The sequence below is a fragment of the Odocoileus virginianus genome, chromosome 17 (genome assembly GCF_023699985.2).
Source record: "Odocoileus virginianus isolate 20LAN1187 ecotype Illinois chromosome 17, Ovbor_1.2, whole genome shotgun sequence".
Lineage (NCBI taxonomy): Eukaryota > Metazoa > Chordata > Mammalia > Artiodactyla > Cervidae > Odocoileus > Odocoileus virginianus.
Window position 1 is genome coordinate 50,614,876 of NC_069690.1, and position 16,258 is coordinate 50,631,133.

At 56.4% G+C, this 16,258-nt stretch overlaps 1 protein-coding gene across 6 annotated transcripts; it reads left to right on the top strand.

Moving 5' to 3' along the window:
* Nucleotides 1–622: 622 nt before the first annotated feature.
* LGALS3BP (galectin 3 binding protein) lies at nt 623–10,959 on the top strand. 6 transcript variants are annotated; one of them, XM_070479843.1, is made up of 7 exons: nt 623–780; nt 2,529–2,588; nt 2,688–2,762; nt 3,749–3,949; nt 4,636–4,767; nt 7,013–7,265; nt 9,350–10,959. In XM_070479843.1, exons 3-7 carry the CDS (start codon nt 2,711–2,713, stop codon nt 10,380–10,382), a joined length of 1,671 nt encoding a protein of 556 aa, XP_070335944.1. In that variant the 5' UTR covers nt 623–780; nt 2,529–2,588; nt 2,688–2,710; the 3' UTR covers nt 10,383–10,959. The 6 variants fall into 6 exon arrangements, with proteins under 6 accessions (XP_070335944.1, XP_020752253.2, XP_020752252.2 ...); XM_070479844.1 differs by having other exon boundaries at nt 624–780; nt 3,758–3,949; XM_020896594.2 differs by lacking the exon at nt 2,529–2,588 and having other exon boundaries at nt 623–806.
* The last annotated feature ends 5,299 nt before the right edge of the window (nt 10,960–16,258 follow it).

Genomic DNA, 16,258 nt, shown 5'->3' on the forward strand with positions numbered 1-16,258 from the left:
ACCCCTCAGGTCGGCTGGGATCACAACACCACCCTGACGCCATTGTCTCCGACCTGCCAGACTCAGGCCAGACCCAGTGTGCTTCCCCAGGGGAAAATCGAGGTGCCAGCTCTCTGTCAGAGGGAAGGAAAGGGAGTGGGTGTGAGATGGGCAGAACAATTTATGTCCACTCCAGAGGTTCTGCCCCCGCCCCAGAGGGGTGAGATGTTCAGGTCAGGCATGTCAAGTGCTTAGAGCAGAGTGAGCAGCCCGCCTACCCCCACCCCCGGCCACACGTGAGACCCAGGAGACGGGCGTGGGCGTGCGGTGAAAGAGCCCACGGTCCCTGGATGCAGACAGAACCTGTCCACGCCCATCCTCTGCTCTTCTGACCACCGACCCCTGCTGCCCCTCCTCTCCCCTTCCCCAGCACCCACCCCTGGCACCGCTTCAGCTTTTGAGAGAGTGTTAAAATTCAAATGTGGCCATCAGCCGCCTTGCTCTGTAACCAGAGCAAAATCAGCCAGACTGCAGCCTTGGGCGGCTGCCAAGCTCCGCACCGCCGTCCCAGCCACCCCCAGTCGGCGCCAAGGGCGGGGAGGGGAGCAGGAAGCCTTGGCAGCAGCCAACCCCAGAAGAAAACGGTGTCAGGTGGTTTCTTGAAATCGAAACTACACTGAGCTTTCTGAAGCTCTTCCTGGGACCAGCCTGACACCCTCTGAACTGGGAGGGTCTTCTGGATCGGAGGTTCCTTTGCAGGTGGGAGGCCTCAGGACAGCCATCCGCAGGGGCCCCGGGCAGGTAAGCTGGCAAGCTCTTGCTCTCAGGTGGGTGTCCCTCTCTTTATACAGTGTAATCTTGCAGGGGCCCAGTCTCCCTGCCTGTGCTCCGTTAGGGATCTGATGCTCCTCCTGAATCCAGGGACCATCACTGCTGCTCCCAGGCCCAAGGGGTCTCTCTGTCCAGTTGGGCAGGTTGTTCACTGGTGCACAAAGGGGAAACAGTTCACCCGAGGCGCTCTCTCATCTGCTGTTCTGCTCAGGCTAAGCCTGCCCAAAGGAAGAGCAACTTTCCCCAATTTGCACAAGAGTGCCGAATGGCCCTGCGCAGGCAACTCTGCCTCATCTCTCCAATGAGTCAGGCAAAAATGGGTGGCGAAAGCTGCGGGGCAGTGACATTTGCATACCATGAGCCAAATGCCTGAATGGCCACCTGCCTGGGACCCTGGGTTCCTGTTTCAGGATGAGCAAAGCTGCTGACCCCCACTCTCTGGGGAGTGCAGAGGGTGACCAGCTGTCCCCATGTGCCTAGGACCAAGGGCATGTCCCAGGACATAGGACTTCCAGTGCTAAAACCAGGACAGGCCCCAGTGTGCTGGGTGGTTGGTCATCCTGGCCCCTCAGCCATCAGCTGAGGTCCATATAATGAAGAGAAGGTGGCCACTGGGCAGATTCCCCCACGGCCACTCACCACCCACGGCTCCCCAGCTGTTTGAGCAGAGCTGGCTCCCCTTCTGGCTTCAGCCCCTTCATTTGTAAGGTGGGATCAGCTAGGCTTTCTCAAGGTCGTGGTCAGGATTCCGTGAGCCAGTGGTGTGAGCAGTCCTGAGGGTCTCTGTTCAGTGACAGCAGGCTCTTGTGCCTGGGAGCCCCCGGGGGGTCTGGTTACCAGGCCCTGACTTGAGGGGTGCCCACAACAGTGGCCACAGCCCTGCTGGCTGGGCCCTGAGGGCGGATACGGATGTTGCAAGGTCCTTCCTGGGCCAGAGCAGCAGGGACTCTCTGCAGCCCCCCACGCCCCTCTTCCTGCCTCGCTGTGCTGGTGTGCGGACGTGAAGGGAGGGAGGCAGGTGAGGGGCAGGATGTGGGTGAAGAGAAAAAGCAAGCCGTGAGAATTACAGAGGCCAGACATCCCAGCAAAAGTGGAGAGACTTGGGTGCCCCCTGCCCCCCCTTCCCCGGGGCTGGCTGTGTGGCCTTTGTGGTCCCCCACCTCCTCCAGCCTGTTTCCTGGGGGCGCTGACTTCAGAGGTGGCAGTGCCAGGCCCACACTGAGTGGACCCAGAGCGTCCTCTCATCTCGTTCCCCTCCCCCAGTCTCCCCCCACCCCCACCCAGCTGCCCAGGCAGAGGCCTGGGACTTAGCCCTCAGCCCTCTCCTCCCCCCACCCGCACCCAACCCCCGCCCCGTCTCTGTCACTGCTCACCACCCCGTGTCACCGCTGCCCGGGTTTCTGTGGCCTCCTCCTGACGCCCCCCACCCTGCCCCGCTCTCATCCCCTCCCCTCCAGGTCTCACATGGTCCAGAGTCCACGCAATGTTCTTGGGCAGTTGCAGACCTCAGGGTACTCTCGCAGGCTGGCCTGCCAGCTGAGCCATCCCTGCCATCGCTTAGCCACCCTGAGCGGGGCCCCCCAGGCCCCCCCAATCTCTGCCCTGCACCCTCTGCCTCCTCCGTCCCCTCCCTTCCCACCCGTGCCCCCTGACAGTCACGCCCAGGGCCTAGCTTTCTGATATGGGCATCTTTCTCCCCCACTGTCCTCGCTGCCCAGAGACCGCCCCCCTCATCTGGGCAAGTCTTCCTCGTCCTCGGACGGCCACCTTCAGACAAGGTGAGGGGCCCTCGCCTGACACCCAGAGCACCCTCCACGAGGAGGGCCGGAGGCCTGTCCAGCTCCACCCTCTCATTCCGCTGCCTCCTGTCACTGCAGGACAACGACCCCCAGGCAAGGCAATGGCCCCCCTACGGCTCCTCTGGATGTGGCTGCTGGTCGCGGGGACTCAAGGTGAGCTGAGCCCCAGGAATGCCGAGAGCATGGTCCCTTCCCCTTGCAGAAAGTCAAGGCAGTGTTCTGCCCGGCACCTGGATCACAGGGGCCAGCCCGGGTCTGCTCTCCTGCGTGAAGCCCTGGCTGCCCCCAGTCATGGCTCAGAGCTTTGCAGAGGAGGCTGGGGGCTCCATTCTCATCCAGCCAGAACCAGAGGGACCAGGCAGGAGGGGCCCCGAGGGGCCTGGGGTTGGTGCTCTTTGGACAGTCAGCTTCCAGTGTCCTGGACACCTGTCCTCATGCTCTTCACACTCAGATGCCCTTCCTCTTCCCGGTGACCCCATGGAAGGCCTGTTACACCCCATCTGAGAAGTGCCCTTTGACCTGGCACCCGGTTCCTGCCTGACCCTGTCGGCTCCAGCAGGGGCTGAGGTGGGGCTGAGGTGGGGCTGGGTGGGGAGGTCAGCGGGCTGAGTCCCAGAAGGACGAGTGTGGAGCTGGGACCCTGCTTTCTCTCCTGGTCTGGCATACTCCTCCTGTGTTTCTAGGGCGCTTTGGGCCTTTGTCCCCAGGTGTTCCCGAACACCCCTCCCAGCAGTCCCTGCCATGGTGCCGAGGCTGCACCCCAAGTCCCAGACACCCACAGGTGGGGCCAGTGTGGGTCTGTTCTTCCCTTGGGGTCCTGCCACCCCGCTCTCAGGCGGCCCCAAGTGCCCCCCGGCCCTTCTCTATCAATGGCATGAGGGACTCAGACCCCAAGGACTAGAAAGGGGATATCTACCCTCAGTGTGTGTATGGGGGGATCTATGTGTATTTTTCACTCCTCCTGGGGGTGATCCCCTTGAGGATGGATGGAGTGTTCAAAGCTAATGGTCCAGAGTTCACCCCTGTTGGGGAGAACTCTACCGCCATGGCCCCCAAGAATGTGGGGTGGCCAGGCAGCCACCCAGGTTGAAGCCCCAGCACCCAGCCTCCATCCTTGCTGACCTCTGCTCTCCCTTGAGACCCCACAGGCGTGAAAGACGGTGACATGAGGCTAGCCGATGGGGGTTCTGCCAACGAGGGCCGCGTGGAGATCTACTACAGTGGCCAGTGGGGGACGGTGTGTGAGAACATGTGGGACCTAACGGATGCCAGCGTCGTCTGCCGCGCCCTGGGCTTCCTGAACGCCACCGAGGCTCTGGGCGGGGCCGCCTTCGGGCCAGGTAACCTGTGGGCCCCCAGGTCCCCCAAAGCAGGACGCCCTGCCAAGGAACCAGGCCCAGGAAGGGGTCATACCTAAGGCGTGCAAATGGCATTCCCACCAGCTTTGTGCTGGCAAAGGTTTCAAAGAGGTAGAAGCCCTGCGCTGGCCAAGAGCTGGTAGCCTGGCATACATTCACACTTGCCTAGCGGCTGTTCCCTCCAGCCCAGAAACTCCACTCCAGGACTTTACCTTCTGGAAACAGTTTCCCACCAAAAGAAAAGTCTGTGTGCAGTGCCTGTGATTCTGAAAAAAGAGAAATCATCCAAATATTCAGCCATAGGGGTAGATGCATAAGTTACAGTAAAATTATTTGCTATCTATACAAAGCCAACCGACCAGGTCGAACAAGGCTAGTTCATGGCACGAAGTTACAATAATAGATCTGCACCCATGCTCGTGTAGTCACATGACGGTACTGGGTGAAAACACATGCCCACGTGGACCCACGCTGGAGGGGACGTCACCAACCAGGGGCCGCTTTACTGGGATGGCAGGATTGCAGAGTGCTTTTCTCCATCTCTGTGCGTAACCGCGACTGTCCTTTACGAGGCTTCTCGGGAAGCAGCGCTGTCGTCAGGGCCTTCCTCCCGTGGCCGAGAGCCCCAGCTCCCCCTCCAGGCTCTGTCGTCTTTGCTGTGCTTCCAGGACATGGCCCCATCATGCTGGACGAGGTGAGGTGCACGGGGACAGAGCCCTCGCTGGCCAACTGCTCATCCCTGGGTTGGATGCGAAGCAACTGCAGACATGACGAGGACGCCAGCGTGATCTGCACCAACGGTGAGCGGGGTGGGGGTGGCGCCCCATCCTGAGCCCCAGAGGCCTGAGGCCTGGATCCCAGGGATGGCGGTCAGGCCGGCTCCCCGGCTCCATGCGAACGAATCAAACGCCTACCTACGCAAAGGTTGTCAGGTGATGCCTGCTCTCCAGGAGGGGCGGGAAAGCCCGCAGGTCCCACCACCTCGCAGCAAGGGCTCCCACTTCCTCCCCACCCTCCCTGGAGCCGCTCAGAAATGCTCCGTTTCAACCTGATTCTCAGGCACTGAGCTACCTTCCAAATACAGGCCCACCTCAGAGACAGTCTGGGTTCCAGACATTGCAGCAAAGCACGGATCTCAGTAAAGCGAGTCACGTGAATTTTTTTGCCAGCGCTTGTAGAACTTCGTGTACACTCTGCTGTCGTCTACTAAGTGTGCACCAGCATTATGTCTAAAGGAACAATGTACTTACTAAAATATTGAATCACTATGTTCCTTATCTGAAGTTAAAATAATATTGTGAGCCATATACTTCAACTAAATGAATAAACAGAAGCAGAGCTGAGACTGGAACAAAGATTTTCTGATCCTAGCTGAGAGCTCTAGGATTCTCAGCGGGCTGCTGATTCGGCTCCACGCGAAATCACACGCCCACCTGAGCAAAGGTTCACAGGTGATGCCCGCTCTCCCGGAGGGGCGGGAAAGCGCACAGTTCCCACCACCTTCACAGCAAAGGATCCCCGAAAGACAGGCGTCTGGCCCAGCAGCGCCCCCTTGCGGTGCTATGGGGAAGTACAGGGAGACTAACCCTGCTCGAGGCACAAGGGCGGGGCCTTGTTGCATTGAGAGGACTGAAGCTGAAGAGTTTTATTTTATTTTTTATTTTTTTTTAATTTTTTTTTTTTTTTAGCTGAAGAGTTTTAGATAGCATAAACGTGCATATTTTCTCGCGGGCGCTTTTTTTTTTTTTTTTGACGAGAACAAATTTAAAGAATGGCCAATCCTAAGTATAATAGACCAATGGCATAAAATCAATAAACCAGTGCTCTCTTAGTCTCTCAGTCGTGTCCGACTCTGTGACCATGGACTGTAGCCCGCCAGGCTCCTCTGTTGATGCAGAATCTCCAGGCGAGAACACTGGAATGGGTTGCCATGCCCTCCTCCAGGGGATCTTCCCAACCCAGGGATGGAACCCCAGTCTCCCACATTGCAGGAGAATTCTTCACCATCTGAGCCACCAGGGAAGCCCCAATAAACTAGAAAAGCTAGCAGTAAAAATAATGACAATAATATACACACTTTATTTTTTTAAAAAATAATGTACATACCTTAATTAAACAATACTTTATGGGGACTTCCCTGGTGGCACAGTGATTATGACTTCACACTTCCAGTGCCGAGGACATGGGTTCAAGTCCTGGTCAGGGAACTAGGATCCCACATGCCATGAGCTACAGCCAAAAGAACCCAGTACTTGAGTGCTAAAAATTGCTAACTGCCCTCCGTGCCTTCAGGAAGTCATAATCTTTTTGCAGTAGTAACATCAAAGATCACTGAGAATTGCCAAACCATGACTCAGAGACACAAAGTGAGCAAATGTCGTCGGGAAAAAAAAAAAATAGCATAGCTCAAGACACTGTCGCCGCAACCTTGAGTTTCTGAGAAACTTGCCGACGCACAGTAAAGTGAGGTGCCTGTGCACCCCATGTCTACACACTGTAGGCTTGCCCCTTGAAATGGCAGCCTTCTGTTTCTGCTGGGAGAGGGGATGCATCTGGGGGGCATCCAGTAGCTGGATGCTTCCAGTAGCTTCTCTAGTCCTCAGTCCCTTGTAGGAGGCAGCCAAGGACCCCAAAGCTCTAAAGCGCGTTGCCGTGGGACCCTCTTCAGACCAGACCAGGCAGGAGGTTCAGGTTTTAGAAAGTCACATCTGGGTGGTTGATTGGCTGACTGATTGGTATGGGACCCCAAGTTCTGGGAGTCAGCCCCACCAAATCCCCCCCAAGATGTGCCATCTGAATGTTGGGGAGCAGGTGAGCTACAATGCAAGGGTGTTTGACAGGATGGGGCTCTGGGCCACGGGGGGCAATGGCACCCTGTGTTCTAGGGCCGTTCTTTCCCCATCTGCCCAGGAGCCTTTCTGAGTCATTAAGGCGGGACCCACAGTAAGGGAAGAATCTGACTCCGGGGAGCAAAAGTGTTTTCGGGTCACAGAGGAAGCGAGTGCCGGGGCCCCTCCTAACATGCGTCCCCCTGCCCCTTCATAGAAACCAGAGGTGTCTACACCCTCGACCTGTCCGGCGAACTCCCCGCGGCTCTAGAGCAGATCTTTGAGAACCAGAAGGGCTGTGACCTGTTCATCAGGGTGAAGGCAAGAGAGGAGGACGAGCTGGCCATGTGCGCGCACAAGCTGATCCTGTCCACCAACCCCGAGGCCCACGGCCTGTGGAAGGAGCCGGGCAGCAGGGTCACCATGGAGGTGGATCCCGAGTGTGTGCCCGTCGTCAGGGACTTCATCAGGTGAGTGTCCTCGGGGCCAGGCCCGGGGACTGGGCAGCGTCCCCTCCAAAGTAAAACCCCAGGGACAAGGGACATGGCACCAGCCGCAGCTGTGCTCGCACACTTGTGTGCACACGTGCTCACACACCCACACACGTGCGCACACTCACCTTTACAGCCACATGTCCTCACCTTTGCACACACATTCTTATGTATTCTTTCCACGAGGACTGTGAGAGATGGGTCAGCCCTCACACATACACACACACACACACACACACACACACACACACACACCTCTCGGGTGTCATAAGTGCCCAAAAAATAACTATCAAAGTCATTCTTCCTCTTCTCACCTCACTGATCTGCTCCTACGAAAATTTTTTTAAAGAAACGGAAATCCAAGTCTGCTGCTGGAAGAAAGAGGGGAAAAAATCCCCAGGCAGCACATCCAGGCAGCGGTCTAACCAGCGGGCTGGCCACTCCAGGAACCCATCTCCCAGTTGAGAGTGGGCCCCGAGGGATCAGCCCCTTCCCCCGCAGACCATCCTGCTGGGGGTCACTATGTCACCACCTCGGGTGGTCTTCCCAGGGACTGGTGTTCTGGGAGCATCAGTTTGAAGAAAGAACCGAAAGACCAAGTGTATGAAAAGCCATTCCCTCTCATGAGCCAAAGTTGTAGGTAGCCGAAAGTGACATTTAAGAGGAGACAGCAAGTGGCCGTTTAAAAAGATTAAATGGCGTCTTTTCAGACAAGGATGAGAGCTTGGCAGCTGTCCTGTGCCCCTCCCAGCAGGGCTGAGGTCTGTGACGCAGCTGTGCCCGGCCCCAGCCTCTCGGCCCGTCAGTCTCCGCCCTTGGTCAGAGTCAGTGATTCTCTGGACTGTCTGGCCATGTGCTCCAGCTCTCTCTCTCTGCCTCTCTCTGCCTTCCTGTCTCTGTCTGCCTGTCTCTTTCTGCCTCTCTCTGCCTTCCTGTCTCTATCTGTCTCCTTCTGTCTCTCTCTCTGTCTTCCTATCGCCCCGTTTCTTAGTGTCTCTCTCTGTCTCTCCCTCCCTCCCTCTCTCTGTCTCTCTCCCTCCTCTAAGGCAGAGAGGCAGCAACGAGCCCCATCCAGGCCCCAGAGGGCCTCTGGAGACCCTTGTTCACTGCTTCCACCCCCGCCACACACTCACCTTCGCTCTGCCCGGGGACCCCCACGTGGTGCCGATGACCACTCTTGCTCTCCAGTTCACGGTCAGCAGCAGGATCACAGGATGTAGTGAGCACAGCAGGGCGGAGCGGGTGGGCTGAGGGCCGGCCCACCTCTGCTGCTGCCACTGGACTCCGTGGGGCCCTGGCTCCATTCTGGGCCCCCGAGGCTCCGTGTTTAGGCGATAGGGAAGCCAGCCAGTCTGAGGCTCCTTGGAAGGCTCGTCATTTGAGAGAAGCGGTGGAGAGAGTTTGGTTCTTTCCAAAGCAGGGCCCCACTCAACATCTCCTGGGAGACGGCAGGGGCCATCACCTGGCGTTTCCCTTCCAGCAGCTCCCTCCACGCGTGTCTTCACGAGCAAAGTGCCTCCTGGTGGCACACTGTTATGCGGCAGGTGGCATAAACTGGGTGCCACCACAGGGCTCACGGCTGGCAGGGATGGCAGACAGGAGGTGACCCATCATGACGCCCATGTCATGGGGGCACCAGACAGGTGCTGAAACACAGGGGTGCCCATGGGCACCCAGTGGGACACTCAAGAGTTCTGCCCAGGGGCGTGATGGGGGAAAGGGAAGGGCAGTGTCCCAGATGGCCAGCAGGTCCTGGTGTTAGGGCCCAGCCCATGCAGATGACGGTGATGATGGAGGAGGTGGTGGGACCGTCTCCACCGATGAGGATGAAGCAACATCCTCAAGGAGTCTGGGATCCGCCCAGCTGCCGGTGCACCTGGCTCTCAGCCATCGTAAGCTTAGAATGGGGGTCGACTCAGGAGATAAATCAGGGGGCTCTGGATGCCCCCTGAAATAGCTAGCACCCCGGGTATCAGCAGTCGGCCACACACCTGCACTGGGGCACACCTGTCATCCTTCGGGAGAAGGGGTGTGGCCAGGCATCAGCCCTTGTCTCCCCCCAGGTACCTCTACTCCCGGAGGATCAACGTGTCCCTGTCGTCGGTGAAGTGTTTGCACAAGCTCGCCTCTGCCTACCAGGCCGCGCAGCTGCAGAGTTACTGCGGGCAACTCTTTGCCATCCTCATCCCCCAGGACCCCTCCTTCCGGACGCCCCTGGAGCTCCATGCCTACGCCATGGCCACCCGGGACCCCGTGCTGGAGGAGATCTGCGTGCAGTTCCTGGCCTGGAACTTCGGGGCCCTGACGCAGGCTGAGGCCTGGCCGAGCGTCTCCCTGGCCCTGCTCCAAGACCTGCTTTCCAGGACTGAACTGGTGGTGCCCAGCGAGCTGGTCCTGCTGCTGGCCGTGGACGAGTGGAGCCGGGAGAGGCATCCCTCCCATGAGGAAGTGGAGGGCTTGGTGGAGAAGGTGCGGTTCCCCATGATGCCGCCCCGGGACCTTTTCTCACTGCAGTTTAACTTGTCCCTGTATTGGAGTCACGAGGCGCTCCTCCAGAAGAAGATCCTGCAGGCCCTGGAGTTCCACACCGTGCCCTTCGAGCTGCTGGCTCAGTACTGGGGCCTGAACCTCACCGAGGATGCCTACCAGCCCCGGCTTTACACCTCGCCCACCTGGAGTGAGTCCATAATGAGCTCCAGTTACAACCCCTACCGGTCCTTCCAGACCCCTCCGCATCCCAGCTTCCTCTTCCAGGCCAGCTCTGTCTCCTGGACTTTCGTCTACCTCCCCACCCTCCAGAACTGCTGGAACTACGGGTTCTCATGCTCCTCCGAGGACCCCCCACTCCTGGCTCTCTCCAAGTCCAGATACTCCAATCCCACCATCGGCTATGAAAACCGGGCCCTGCTGCACTGTGAGGGGGGCTTCGTGGCAGACATCATTGACTTCAAGGGCTGGAAGGCCCTGATCCCCAGCGCCCGGGGTACCAACAGCTCCAGGAACGCTTCCTTCTTCCCCTGCCCAGCAGGGTTCTTCAGCAGATTCCAGGTCGTCATCCGTCCCTTCTACCTGACCAACTCCACGGGCATGGACTAGACTCGAGGCTGGAGGTCAGGGTGGGCAGCAGTGCACAGAGGCTGGGCACCTCCCCTCCTTCACCTCCTCTCCGCAGCCACCTCCAACCACCGGCCACCAGGTGGCCACCCTGCTTCCATTGATCTCTTGAGTTTACAGAAATTACTGAAGACTTCAGCTACTGCAGATTTCCCTGATGGCTCAGATGGTTAAAGAATCTGCCTGCAATATAGGAGACCTGGGTTCAACCCCTGGGTCGGGAGGATCCCCTGGAGAAGGGAATAGCAACCCACTCCAGTATTCTTGCCTGGAGAATCCCAAGGACAGAGGAGCCTGGCAGGCTACAGTCCATGGAGTCACAGAGTCAGAGACAACTTGTTGCAAAGAGTTGGACAACGACTGAGCGACTAACACTTCCTTTCTTCCTTCAGCCAGTGCACTCTCTGAGCTGAGAACTCCCACTTTAACTGCTCGGCTAATTTGTTGGGAAGCAATGAGATGTGAGCCAGGAACTGTTGGGTTTCCTACCTGGCCTTTCACTTTCTCCGCCCTCTGCTGTCCCTTTCTGAGATCATTAAAATTGCCCTGTGGCCCCCAAGTTCTCTTGTTCACGCAGAAAGGGCTGTTAAGTCCATAGGGTGTTGGGACAGAGGATGATATGCTTGGCCCTGGGATCCAGTGATGAGCCGACGTGGTCTCTTCCCTGTGAAGCTGCTGCAGTCTCGTGGGTGAGACAGGCCATCACAAGCAAGCAAACACTTGGGCTGAGGACCAGCAGGAATAATGGGTGATGGAAACCAGAGGAAGGAAGGTGAGAGGCACAGGCTGGAGCTACTTTAGTGGATCTCAGTGGAGAAATGAAGAGTGAGGGGCAGCAGGCGTGGGGAAAATGGCAGGAGTGTGTGCGTTCCAGGGAGAGGGAACAGTAGGTAATCGGAATCTCGTCCCCATCAATCTTCCCACTGTGCACAGGAAGGGGGCAGAGATTCTCGTCCCAGCATTGTTTGTAGAAATGGAAATTTGCAAAGAACCTAGAAGGCCACCAATGGGGTGCTTGAGCACAAATAAGAGACACCCATGATGCAGAGGGTCAGGCAGAAGAAGGGTGTACTAGAAGGAGACTGTAAGACCCACAGAATCTAGGGTAAGGCAAGGGAACTGGGCCTGGGGTCCCATGGGGACATTGCGTTAGAATGCCACCACCGGGTTCTGGGCGCTGGAGGCTGCCCCCACCGCAAGCGGGGCAAGAATTCTAAACTGTCCCCGCTTCTTTGTGATACACACGCTCCAGGCACCAGGCCCCAGTGGAAGCATCTGGTTGGCCAGGCTCAGGCCACGTGCCCTCCACTCTTGGCCAGGGTCTGAGAGAACAAGCATCTGGACTGTTCTGGCCTTGAGAAGGGAGGTGGCCCTAGACTCACCCAATGGGGAGGGAGATTCAGAGGCTGGGCAGCCGAGACAGCAGCTGTCCCCGCCACACACGCCTCTTCCCCTCCAGCCCTGCAAAGACAAGAGCAGGGACACACAAAGCCTCCCCCGACCCCACGCAGCTTCACCCTTTCCCAGAAGGCGCCCTCAGCCCTGGCCCCCTCCCAGGGTCCAGGCCCACCATCCTGGCCTCCTCTATGGTGGTTCTTTGACATCTTAAAAATCTACCGCTTTGTTTAGACCACACAGTTGACCAAGGCTGTCACCACCATTGGGGGCTGTAGCTGGTGAATGAAGAAAGGAAATGTTGGTTATCAACGTGCACCAGACACACACAGGGGAGCACCAGTCTCCTTGAAGCAATGAGCCACAAACCCACAGTGTCCTCCTCTCTTACCAGCTCCCTGGACCTCTGCCCAGAGCCAGCACCCCAGAAGTGAAGGTACAGGCCTGGTCAGGTAACCAGAACCTTTCCTCCAGAGTGCTTTGGGCCTCGGTGGAACCGGGCTATAAGGAAGCCTGCAGCTCCACCTTGAGTCTTGGGATCGGCCATTTGAGGACACGCCCGAGGAATCCCCGACTTCCTTCCATCCTCTTTGTAGGCTTTCGAGTGGCAGGCTTGTCCCCTGATGATCAGGGTCCAGCAGCCCAGGGTAGGCCTGCCGCCTTCTTTCCTCACCCATCCCATTTGCCCGAGCACATGAGTGGCCCCCCAAGTCAGATGCTGGTCTCAGCTTCTGGTCAGTGGAGCCTGGAGGTGTCTCTTAGTGGACACATTGCTTTCGTGGGTGTAAAAACTCTAAACCAGCGGAGTCCAGAGTTAGGGGGACTGGACACAGAACGTCTGGCCCTGGGGACTAATCTGTCCTGCTCGGCCACCACTGGCTCCCTCGCTAGGGGTGTAGGTTGGGGAGGGACTCACACTGCCACAGACTAGAGCCCAGGGCTGGGTGTTTGTTTGGGATTGTTTTGTTCTGATCTGTTTGGCAGTAAATGATGAAAGAACGTATTAAGGAATCTGGAAGTTGGGCGGTTCCAGGATTGGCTAATGTGCTGTTGATGTCTTCAGACCCAGATTCTTCTGTCACTGTTATCTTGAGCCTTGGGATTTGTCCTCGCCCTCCACCCTCCAATTCACAGGCCAGCTCCTTATCAGGGGCTGCTCTTACAACAGCAAATCCCTTGACCTCGGCACCTGCATGCTCCTGGAGCAGCTGTCCAGCCATCGTGCTGGTCGGTGAGTCCAGGGGTGGTAGTGCTAAGGCAGACTGATGGGGGTGGAGGGCAGATCCAAATCGAGTTAAATGTTGATTCCCTGGATGGCAGGTGAGCTGCCTGCGTTGTGCTCTGACTCCAGGTTTTGGGTCACCACTAACGGGCCACAGCAGCACCAAGTGTGGCACGTGCCACCTCAAACGTCCAGAGGGGGTGCCCTTTTCTCAGTGGCCAGGGCATTCCAGCTGTTGGGCTATACCACCCTGCTCCGATCAGGCTATGTCTGGAACAACAGGAGGGCCCACTGGGATCTTCACCTGGTCTAGTCCAAGATAGTCTGCTAACCAAGTGTGTACTAGAGCCCACAGAACTTTTCCCGGGAGCTCTCAGTCACCTGGTTAATGGCCAGGAGGAAGGTTGTCAGGATTGCACACTGCTGAAGTCTAGGGCCTAAGAAGTTTGACCACTTGCCTCTGAGGGGGCTCTGAGTGACCCAGAAATTCAGAGGGGACCACACCCCTTTCTTTCTTTTTTTTTTCTTTGACCGAACCCCTTTCATAACGGCTCTGCTCGGGTTTTTTCTCAGTGATAAGAATTAAGTAAGAGCTCTGCAAGCTGCTCATCTATTTTGGTCCCGAGCATCTCATGAACAGCTAGCCACATCCCTCCCACTGCAGTCAGGAAGCCCTCTCAATGTCAGTGTCTCTGGTGGGGGGGCCCTCTCTGACCTTCAGAGATAAGCCACAAGGACACTTTCTAAAAGGCTGGTGCCTCCTTTACCAGTGATTTCACCAGGTCTTGGGGCAAAGACAGCTGTCTGGGTCTTTCCAGATTAGAGGCTAGAGATTGGTTGCTCACAGTACATTCTTCAGGGGTCCTGGCTCCTGGATTCCTTTCTCTGCATTGTACCAAGGAATTCTTGGCCCCCAGGGAGGCCAGTTTTCAGTCATTGAATTGAGGAGATACTTAGCATCACTCTCAGCTGCTCAAGCTAGTGAGGAAGCTAGATCCCTGATAGATGTACCTATATTAGCTATTTTTAGCTTCAGCTTCATATAATGACAACTGAAAATAGCAGTGGCTTATCTGAGATCCTTTCTTTTTCTCTCACATAGTAGAGAGGCTCCTTCTCTTTCTACACCACTTAGTATGTGACTGCCATTCTCAAGGTTACCTCATGGTCCATAATGCTGCTGGGGTTCCAGCCATCATGTCTGCCTTTCAGGAAGCAGGAAGGAGGTAACAGAAAAGGACAACGGGCTTTCCCCAGTCATCCATCCCCCGAGATGGAATGTTTCTTAAATTTTTCACCTAAGGTGCCTCACTCGCTTCATCCTTGCTTTAGTCCCATTAAAAGCAGTCATCTCTGGCCCTGCAGTGCTTGAACACCTCATTCCAGGGAACCACAGGCAATGACTGAATCAGCAGCTTCACCACTGGGGGCAGTGCCGAACTCCCATCCCTGGCAGCCAGTGGGATTTGGAGAAATGACTTTCCTGGGGTATAACATACACATATACCTACACATACTTATAGCTATGCATATATACAAAAATGAGCTCAGTTCATTTTGATATTACACCTGCATACCATGAACCCACCACTCAGACCCAGACAGTGAAAGCTTCCCTCATCCCCAGAAGGCTTCCTCCTGCCTCTCCCCCTGGTTAGTACCACCACCATCAGCACAGCCACTGTTCTGACTTCTGTCAACATAGATTAACCTTTCCTCATCTTGATCTTCACATAAAGGAATCAGAGTATGTGCCCTTCCGTGGCAGCCTTGTCTGGCTCAATAATTTGTCCAAGATTCATGTGTGTTGTTCCAGGCAGCAGAAAAGAATTCCATTGTTTGAATTCACCACAATTCATCAACCTGTTCTACAGCTTTGGGGCTGTTTCCAGTGTTTTGGTTTTTGGGGTAAAGCTTCTACGAGCATTCTTGTGATGTGCTTTGGTGGACGAGTGGGCTCATTTCTCTTGGGCGTGTACCTAGGAGTGGACTTGCTGGGCATTTAGCTCTCCCAGCGCCCAGTCTCCCTGGCAGCGTGCATGAGTCATTTGCTCTGTATCTCCACCACCTCACAGCCTCAGTCTTTTTAACTGCGGCAGCTCTGGGGTATGTGTGTGCGAATGGGTCATTCTCTGCTTTTAGCCTCTGGTTCCCTGGAGGTCCATTACCTGATATCCATTTCTACCACCAATTTCTATACCAGCCAACCTTCTTAGTTGCTGAAAATAGAAACCAGCTCTGGTGAACTTAGGGCTTCCCTCGTAGCTCAGATGGTAAAGCATCCGCCTGCAATGCAGGAGACCGGGTTCAATCCCTGGGTCGGGAAGACCCCCTGGAGATGGAAATGGCAACCCACTCCTGTATTCTTGCTTGGAGAATTCCACGGACAGAGGGGCCTGGTGGGCAACAGTCCGTGGCATCGCAAAGAGTCGGGCTGAGTGACTGACATTCGCACACACGCTGGTGAACTTAAGCAGAAAAGGGGTTTCCAGAAGGAATTAGGAAGCTCACAGAATGAGTGGGGAGGCTGGAGAACCAGGCTGAGGAACTGAGCAGGAATTAAGGAAGGTCAGTGTTCTGGATGGGCTTCCCAGGTGGTGCTAGTGGTAAAGAACCTGCCTGCCAATGCAGGAGACATGAGACCTGGGTTCAATCCCTGGGTCAGGAAGACCTCCTGGAGGAGGGCATGGCAACCCACTCCAGTATTCTTGCCTGGAGAATCCTGTGGGCAGAAGAGCCTGGCAGGCGACAGTCCATGTGGTCACAAAGAGTCAGACACGACTGAAATGACTTAGCAGCAGCAGCAGTGTTCCAGGTAACTTTCCACAAGGAACTCTCCACTACGGAACTTAGCGGCTCATTCCCACCACCATACATCTGTGTGTGATCTGCTGGGCTCGGCTGTGTTGGGTCATCTTGGCTCTGCACAGGGTTGGCTGGGCTCACTCATGTTGAGGCTTCTTCTGGGACAGCAGGAATCGGGGAGGGGGGTTGTGGTGTTCCCTCCATGTCATCTCCCATCCTGGTGGACAATGACCCAGGCTTGGTCACGTGGTGGCAGGGGTTCCATAATTCAAAATGCAAGGCCTCCTGAGGCCCAGGCTTGGAACTCACCCCAACATCCTAGGGCCAGCAGGGAGCCAAGGGTTGGCAAAACAGACTCCATCTCCCACTGAAAGGAGTGCTATTTGTCATCAGCTCCTCGTATGTAACCAGAAAGCCAAAGATGGCAGGCCCCAGA